Source organism: Protopterus annectens, chromosome 2.part0 (genome assembly GCF_019279795.1).
Source record: "Protopterus annectens isolate FY-2018-M chromosome 2.part0, PAN1.0, whole genome shotgun sequence".
NCBI classification, from domain to species: Eukaryota; Metazoa; Chordata; order Ceratodontiformes; family Protopteridae; genus Protopterus; species Protopterus annectens.
This window is the reverse complement of record NC_056728.1, coordinates 132,896,725-132,906,724: the sequence shown is the minus strand read 5'-3', so window position 1 is coordinate 132,906,724 and position 10,000 is coordinate 132,896,725. Positions and strand designations below refer to the sequence as shown.

General features: G+C 40.5%; 1 protein-coding gene across 1 annotated transcript in view; it reads right to left on the bottom strand.

Annotated features, from left to right (window-relative positions):
* GTF3C3 (general transcription factor IIIC subunit 3) overlaps nucleotides 1-10,000 on the bottom strand; it is a 701,049-nt gene that overhangs the window by 646,714 nt on the left and 44,335 nt on the right. Inside the window, exon 3 of the mRNA XM_044060620.1 lies at nucleotides 2,877-3,055. Coding sequence (XP_043916555.1) covers nucleotides 2,877-3,055 — 179 coding nt within the window. The remainder of the gene's footprint in view (nucleotides 1-2,876; nucleotides 3,056-10,000) is intronic.

The window sequence follows — 10,000 nt, the reverse complement described above, 5'->3', positions numbered from 1 at the left end:
ACACACACACACACGGCACTCACACACACACACCGGCACTCACACACACACACACACCGGCACTCACACACACCGGCACTCACACACACCGGCACTCACACACACCGGCACACACACACACCGGCACTCACACACACACACACACACACACACCGGCACTCACACACACACACACACACCGGCACTCACACACACTCACACACTGCACACACACACACACTGCACCCTCACACACACACACACTGCACCCTCACACACACACACACACCGGCACTCACACACACACACACACCGGCACTCACACACACACACACACCGGCACTCACACACACACACACCGGCACTCACACACACACACACCGGCACTCACACACACACACCGGCACTCACACACACACCGACTGACACCATCTCAGAAAAGTCTGCACATTTCGACATATATTTAACAAGTGTGTCTTCTCAATAACAAAAAAATCTGTTTTCCAGGGTCAACCCAGACTTAATACATCACTGTCCAGTCTTACAAGCATAACTTGCTATTAAAAAATAAATGTATATATATACATATATATCTGTAAATATATTTTATGTATAGAGATATATATATATATATATATATATATATATATGTAAATATATTTTATGTTCCTTTGTAGACAAGCCTCATAAAACCTGCTAAAAGTGCTCTGGAGATATAATAGAAATGAAAATGACAAGGATAACCATTTACAAAAGCTGAAAAACGAGGCAAAACTAAAGAAACCAAATGTTGCAGATAAATTAGTTTCACTGCTCCTCGTCAGAGTGACATGAAAAATGTGGCTTTCCATAGAACAGGTGAACCCTTCATCATGTGTACATCATTATTTTAAGACAGCATCACTGTACACACTTATTTACTTTTAAAAACCTGTTCAAAGAAGGCGTTTGTTGGCATAATTCTTTACTCCCTCCAGTCACACACTTTTCCCCCAGCCAATCCATTCATTATAATGTCCTGCAAGTTCTAACCAAGAGAACACGATGGGGCCAACACTGTTAAAAACAGAACCTAGAAGTCTTATATCTAGGGACCTTACAGGAATCATCATAAAAAGTGTGTTTTGCATTTATCAAGAATTTTGACTTTTTTCTGCTTGGAGAAAAAACTGGGTCATCAACAGATAATGGTGCTTTGCAATGCTGTCTAGTTATCAGCTTATTCCTGTGATAAGGCAAACATTACAAATCATACAGTTAAAGTATTCCTAAATATATAAATGCTATAATATAGAGTGCTCAAGCAACCGTCTAGACTAAAAAAAGAGACTGTAGTCACATACAGTACTTTCACTATGAATAAGAAAGGGATTTAAGCTAATAAAACCGGTCTTAATCTCTCATTCGTGTACTTTGTGTACACACAGCGAAGGTCCCCTCAAATTATCTGTGGTGTGACCTCATTTATTCTTATTACGGGTAATATATAATTATTGACCATGGGATGGGTAAGGCCCATCTAAAGCTAAATGGGATAGGTCATTTTGAGAACAGAAAGGAAACGCTCTAGGCTTAAAATGGTCCTCAAGAGCAGGTAGCCCAGTACATACCTATGAACTTATAAGAATCCAGATGCAGCAGATGTGCTTGCTAATGTTACAGATCTGGTAATGATAGCATAACAATGCTCTTCACGAGGCAACCCAAATGGCAGGCTCATGAAAGGAAAGGAAATTTCCAAACTGCCATTTTTATCTGCAGTGCTTGTGCCAACAAAGGATAGGCATATGTGCCTACTTTGCACAAACTGAAGTGACAATACCAATACTGCCAAACAGCACACAATATAGCAACCAATATATTTTGCTTTCTTGCACTCCTAAAAATTAGTCCAAACTAAACAGATGCAGGTACCGGGGTGTATGCTCGGTATTCACCTCAGTGCTAAACATGTTGAAGCTACGGGTATTCATCATGTCTTTAAATTCTTAGTTTTGGAAAAGGTGGCTGAGAATATTAGAGGGGGAGATTTGAAGAATAGGACTGAGGAGATGGAACAAAGATGGATCATACAACTTAATGCTGATAAACATCCAGGGATCAGTGAAATGGTGTCTCTAAAACCATTCCTGAAAGCTAAACCACTTAAACATTAGAAGTATTTAATAAACAATAGAACTCATATGACAACAGGACTCATACTCACATGAACTGCAACCATGATTTATTATAAACCTTTTATTATTTTATATAAGCATTTGTATATTGCCAATATGTTTTGCATAAATTTTCTTGCACTTGTTTTTATATGAAATGTATTTTGTAATAGATGATTTGTATTTAATCAATTTGTTCATTGATCTTGTTTTCTGATTGATCTTTCATAGTATAAATTTTAAGTGACAGTTGGTGTATTTTAGCCTGAGGAAGTGATTTGGCTGATCGCGAAAGCACTTACTGTTTTTTTACTGCTTTTTTATTAAATAAGTTTGCATTCAGCCATGACAGTTCGTATTCTTTTTTGTTAATTTTACTCCTAAAAATTAATCTTCTCCAAAAAAAAGAAACAAACAAACCCTAGGATTCATTAACACCTACACTAAGTATACACCGTTCTGAGTGAACAGACAAGACAAGCATAACTCACATCTTCTTCTTCTTAATTTTAGTTTTCTTACTGATTTTCTTGCAGCTTTAAATACTACGGGGGATTCACAAAGGTTAGCACAAAGTGTAGACAATATGTACACTTACTACAATCTTTCAGAGTGAGCAGAAAGCATAAAAAATATGGTTGTGATATTCTTGAATACACATTGTGTACACTTAATGTAGGTGGTACTGAATCTGGCCTAAACTATATGGAAGTATAAATGCAAGCAGTGATTTATGCTCACCTTCATCATTTTCTTATTCTCACGGTCAAGTTCCATCTCCAGAGCAAAGACGTCTCCAGCAGAAGGTTTTGCTGCTGCGGGTTCTCTTTCACGTTCCTCCTCTTCATCCTCCTCTTCCTCCCCCATCATGGAAGCAAAAACACGCTGAACAGATTTACTAACACCATCAGATGTTTCCTCTTAAAAGGAAAGAGAAACACATAGGTGAGTCACTAACAGAAGGACTCTGTTTTAAAAAATCTTTACAGCATTGCTTATTGGTAGTTTACATCAGGACAAAATATGTGACATGTTTGCTTGGGTTAGTATGTCTGAAATTAGTTTATAAGCATATTTTGTTTTGGCTGATCACAGAAAGATATGGTGGTGTTTTGTGTCATTACATCTACAATTCTATAGCATGAACACAATGTACTGTGACAGCATTCCCCCAACATGTATGTGTGTGTGTCTGTGTGTATACATCACACACACACACACACACACACACACACACACACACACACACACACACACACACACACACACACACACACACACACACACACATATATATATTAATTTTTTTTATATCACACACACACTATAAATTACCAAAAAAAAATAGGAACCTCAGCAGCTGCAGCCAGACAGGCCATGGCCACATATATAATCTGAGAAGAGAAAGAGCACATTAACCAGTGTGGCTCAGTAATGCTGGCACTATTCTTATGCTATGGAAATGATCATGGGGACAGGGTAAAACTTTAACAAGCAAGCATGCATTAGAATGTCTCCCTGTTAAAAACAGGGCTGTTGTGGAGAATCACCTACAAGAAAAAAATATGAGATGTGTAAAACTGGTAAAAATAAAGGAGAGAAAGCCAAGCACCAAATGACAACAATGCAAACACAACAAAACACACACCACAGAAAAAGAAACATAGCATACAATAAATTACCAAAAGAATGGGTGTGAAAAATTGCCACAAAGGTTCCCTAGTCTCCAGGGTCCTGAAAAACCCCTAATCCCTGCTGGCATAATTCTGAGGATCTGCTATATACATTTCAGCAGAGACAGGCAGTATAACATGTATTAAGCATCAGCTGATTTATCTATAATTTCAGGTTCAGTCTTACATCCACCCTTGTGGAAGAGAATCACCACAGCAGTGCAACAGGATTTGGGAACGCAACATGCAGCTTAGCCTAGGATAAACAATTTAAGAAATTTGGCAAAAATATAACAGAAGCTATTTATTAAGCACTCAAGTATGTTGGCAGGACCCATGGAGGAAGTGTTTTTGGTCTCTGCAATTATCTTCTGAACACGTTCCTCAGTGATGATAGGGGTATAAAGAATTCCAGGATGAGTGGTGATTGAATAGGAGTTTTGGGAGAGAAGTTTGTGGTAAATTTATTTGCTGGTAATCAATGTCACAGGGGTTGGACTGGGGACCCCGTTAAGGAAAGGCTCAGAAAAATGCAGAATAATTTCTTAGTTTTCAAACATAACTAAAGGGGGATGTTTAGTGTTCCTTCACTTCCAAAGTTAATCTCCATTCATTGGTTGCTTTAATAGTCCTTATAGTGCTTTTCAGTTTCATGGAGATATTTTTATACCATCCTCATTTTGAGGAGCTCTAGCCTTACTAAACAGTTTAACATTTTTTTCTGTTATAAAGTTTATTTTCTCTAGCAGAGACTGCTAGATTTGTGCATTTGTCTAAGTAGGCAAAAAACTCTTTAGTAACATTGCTGGAGATGTTGAGGTCAAAAGTGGTACTGTCATATATACATAGAATTGTATAAAGTTCACCGTTTAAGTCTTTAAATTTGGAGACATTGGTTACAGGGTACAAGTTGATTCAGAGAGTACATGTTACAAAGTTTATGGTCTGGCTATTTAAGTAAAGGAGAGACTAGGGAAGTGAAATATTTATGAGGACCAGGTCAAGAATATTTGGACCTCTAGTGGGTTTACTAATTATACAATCACGTGTATGCTTCACCATGTGCAAAACTGGGAAGAGGGGTTGTGGGTGGGTAATCCTGTTAATAAAATCCAAAAATCTCTCCTACATTAGACGTTCTAGTTAAAGGCAGGGTAAATGAAGTCCTCTAGCACTATGAAGTTGTTGCTTATAGGAATTTCTTCTAAAACTTCCAGAAAGCTAACATGATTATCTGTGAATATGGAAGGGGTTCTTCTGTAACATGCTGCAAGTTGAAGGATTATCTTGACCAAGGCAAATTGTAATTCTAGGAGTTCAATTTGTGGTTCTCTAGGTATCGATTTTGATGATATGTGTGGTCCCTGACAAATATGGAGGCACTACTGCAGTTTTCACTACAACTGAAGTCATGGTAAGTGCAAAACCCAAGTATGGAGTGAGTGCTTTCTTTACATTTGAACCAAGTCTCTGTAACTGCACACAGTTACAGGAACACCACAAGATCAGGCAATTTGTTACCGAGGCTCCTGGCATTGAGAACAGCCACCACAATGTGGTCTAATTTAACATTAGATGAATTTGCTAAGTTGGAATGCCCATTACATGGACTCTATCTAAAAATGCAATATGGAGGCAGCAAAAGCTTTGGCCAGTATGCAGAATCCCTTAAACCAGAGATGCAGCCAGTCCCAGCAAAACAAATAGTAGTATCACTCATCTTGTTGCAGGCTAATACATACTGAAACCCCCTGGAATGACATCTGCTATTAAGCTAATTGTTAAAGACAATTATCCTCTCTGTATCACATCTTCATTACTGTTAAAAGGATACCACTCAGGACCAGAGTCTTACCTGTATTTATCCAGAAGGCACCCCTTCTCCTGATCTTGACATGGAGATTAAGCACGCTCGTGGCCCGGTTAGCAAAAAAAACTCTTGAAAGTGAACATGCAAAGCTTGACGTTGAGAACAGACTTGCTGATACTAACTGAACGTATAAAGTGTGGTCTCATGTCAGTGTGTGTGTGCACGTGCGTGTACACATTTGTGCAGAAAATTACCACTGCAGATCAAATGTATGGTTCTACTTCACAAAAGGCATTTTTCTTTCCCAGTGGGTGACCACCTTCTATAGGAAGGAAGGAATCAAGTGCAAGGGTAAAATGGGAGAAGAGAAGTTAACCTATAACTGTGGGTTATTAAGTGTTGGGCACTTGAATGCACAGATGGATGCCCACTTTACTAGACTGAGAGGAAACATTAGCACTTAATCTTCTGTGTGTAAAACTGGGTCAGGAGACAGGACTGTGGAGAAGGCATTGGAAAGGTATCCATCTGAGAACATTAATCTTTGAATCGTTTCAAAGCACTAGCACAGTAAAAGTGTCCATCCCTTTGGCTGCTGCTGCTGCTACTTCTGTACTGCTATTGCAGATGCAGATGAATTAAGCTTTCCTCTGGCTTATGCTGAGATCTGAATAAGCCCTCAGAGGCAAGCAGGAAAATACCCCAGAGCAGACGGGGACTGGCCTGCTTCCTTCATGGACTTTAACTTTTAATTACAAGACCAAAGAGTCACTTAATGATGGTATGCATGAAGGTGGCACTGATTCCTCAGAGAAGGGTGTTAAGCTAAACCAGATGTGTGGGTACATGGCCACACTCAAATACTGCTGTGCATTTGTTTGCACCATCAGTGTTTTATACGACTTGCACCATAAATGAGCTTACCATGGAAGCCATGACTAAACAAGTTGTGAGGCTTTTCATAAGATGGTACAGTCTTAATACCCTCAGTGGTCTAATTCAACAGATCACTCTGGAAGTTTTTGTAAATGCAAATTCTCACTTCCTGAAGCAATGTAGAGTTTTTGACCCCGATCTGAAGGACAGACTCCCTCAACTTGAGGTTTAAGTTTACATTTCAGCACCACAACACCTACACCAATGTAAAAAAAAGGTTTCTCATCCCATAATACACAATCTATGGGGTGTGAAAATGTTTGAATTTTGTTCATATTCCTCCAGACAGGTACCACTGTACTGGGACGGGGGTAATTTTGCTACAAAATAAGGTGGATCACACAGAGGGTCCGATGTGATACCTTGCATACCTGCTGCAAAACTACTTTGAAGGGAAAGAAAAATCCTCCTTAGGCCCACCTGTCTCTCACAACTCTAATGATCATTCCCAAATTAAGGATCGGGGGGGGGGGGGGGGGCATTCAATCTTTTCACCTGCATACACATTTCTAACTGTTGCAACCCAATGGGAAACCAAACCATTTTAAGGCATCTTTACCCTTGTTCTAAAATGGATGAAGACTACAGTGGCCTCTCTCTCGTGCCTGGCTGTGATTAATGGGGTTGGGGATGGAAGGTAGGGTTTGGATCTGGAGGATGAATGGACTATTTGTTGGACTTTCAAATCCCCTCCTGACAGGAAACCAACATGTGTTACAGTTCTGTGGAAACTGAAGTGGTATATGTTTTTTTTTCTGTGTATTTTTGTCCATGTCTGCCAACCATCAAATTCTACCCTGTCAGACTCCGCCCATTCATTCCCCTGTTAAAGCAATAGCCAACATTGGATGGGGAGCAACTGGGGAAGCCATTATACAAATCAGTCCAAGGGTTTTAAGTGCCCACACTGGCATCCTGGCAACTGACAGGATTACTACAGACTTAATCCCACCCCCTAGGCAGGGATATGGGCAATATGCATCACTGCTGGGACTCAACATCTCCCCCTAAGCAAGTGCACATTCCTATATACTTGTTCACAAAAGTTAATCACCAAGAGCTGGCTTCGACAGCTGAAAGCCTGCTCCCAGCACACACACAGCGCAAAATCCTTCTGCTCATCCTCCTAGAGACTGTGATAGTTTTCATCATTGCTCTGCCCTCACCTTCCTAATAGGCAGGACACATTCATTCTCCCCTGCCAGAGCCATCAAATGCCTGCAGCTAATCAATCCTAAGTTTCCAAGGCTGGTACTTACAGCTCTTTCCCTCTATGCCATCAAAGCTGGCTTGAGGCAGTATAGTTTGGAGAAAGGTTCCTTCCACATAAACAAGTCCATAAAGGTGAACCTAAGTTAAAGTGAGGGAATGGTCTTAGAGTTTCCAGCAAAAGGCGAATAACAACTTCACCTACTTATGAAATTACAAGTGGAGACAACTGATAACACAAGGATGGATAACTCAACAAGCAACCAATAAAAAAAAGAAGTTATGTACTTACCATAACATTCCATGTTTGTAGTCCATCTCACCTATATTCTTGCTGGTTGGGTTCAGAGCAGATATTTGGCTCCGACTCGGCCTATACTAAAACTCAAAAGCTTTTTACTGGCTCGAGGCTAGCCCCTATCCCATGGTGCCTCACGGCAATTCCCCAGATCTAGTTTGCAAGAAAGTAATAAATACCTATCAGGTAATAATAATAAGAAAGAAGTTGGAAAATACAGGAAGGGATTACAAACAGAATCCATTCCAGGTGGACAATAAAGAGAAAAGTCAGGCAGCCCCCAAAAAAGGTCCACTAGATCCCCCAAAAACAGGAAGGGGGTTGGTGGGAGGGACGCAAGAATATAGGCGAGATGGACTACAAACATGGAACATTATGGTAAGTACATAACGTCTTTATGTTATGTAGTCCTATCTCGCCGTAATTCTTGCTGGATGGGACAGTGTCCCTAGCACCTTTATCCCGAGTGGCTCAAACAAAGAGACTCTTCAGCACAGTGGACCCAAAGGATGACCTGTCCTGGGAAGCCAAATCCAATTTGCAATGAGTGACAAACGTATGTGGTCTTGCCCAAGTAGCTGCTGCACAAATAGTACCAATTGGGAGCCTAGATCTAAAGGCGCATGAAGTAGCTACAGCCCTAGTAGAGTGACCTTTAGCGGTAATTATCTACCAGCTTGTTGATAAGCAAAGGATATGCAATCTGAAAGCCATTTTGAAAGAGTAATTTTTGAAACATGTAAGCCTTTTCTTATGTCAGAAAAGGAAACAAAAAGTTGATCAGATTTCCTGAATTCTTTGGTCCTGTGTATATAGAATCTGAGTATCCTGTGGACATCTAGCTGGTGAAGTCTATACTCTGATTTATTAGAGTGGTTTGGGAAAAAACACAGGTAGCTCAATGGTTGTATTCAGGTTGTGTTCTGAGCATACCTTAGGGAGAAAGGAAGGGTTTGTCCTAAGAGAGACTATCCTTGTGAAAGATAATGTAAGGAGATCGAATAGTTAGGGCTTGAAGTTCCAAGACTCTCCTAGCCGATGTTATAGCTACCAAGAACAGGGTTTTCCATAACAATTTTAAGTCTGAATATGAGGATGGTTCAAAGGGTGCAGACATCAAAGATGGTTCAAAGGGTGCAGACATCAAAGATGAGAGGACTAAATTTAAGTCCCAAGGTTCTAAAGGTTGTTTTATTGGGGGCCTAAGAACTCCTTTTAAGAAGATTTTACAGAGGGAGCGTTGCATGATTGGATTTCCCATGAAACCAAAATGGAAATTGGAAATGGTAGCTAATTGAAATTCAACTGTAGCAGCTGTCGCTCCTTCATGAAAAATTGTTGTTAGGAAGGATAAAACGGATTCTAAAGGAGCTGTATATGGATCTAAGCCCCGGTTTGTAGCCCAAAGGGAAAACCTTTTCAATTTGTTAGAATATAGTTTCTGAGTGGAAGGTTTATGGGATGAAATTAGGATGTGTTTGACCATTGGAGATAAGGGAATGCACCTGGCTATACGTGGAATTGGAGCAGCTAAGCTGTCGAGGGTGTGGATGGAGGGGTGGAACTGTCCCGATTGATGAATCAGGAGATCTGGAGATGGATCCAGAATCCATGGTTCCTCCAAAAGGTAGGGCCACAGGAAAGGAAACCAAACTTGTCGAGGCCAGTAAGGAGCAATGAGGATCAAGGAACTCCTCAACTGTCTTGCTTTCTGTATCACTTTGGGTATAAGTGGAAAGGGAGGAAAGGCATGGAGAACTCACGGGGGCCAATCGTGAACTAGAGCATCCCTGGGTGACATCCCCGGATGGGGAATGAGGGCAAAGTAGCTGCTGCATTTGGTGTTCAGGTGAGTGGCAAATAGATTGCAGCAAGGCTGGCCCCATTTGTCAAAGATCTCTTTCGCAACCATTGGATTCATGGATCACTCATGAGGCAT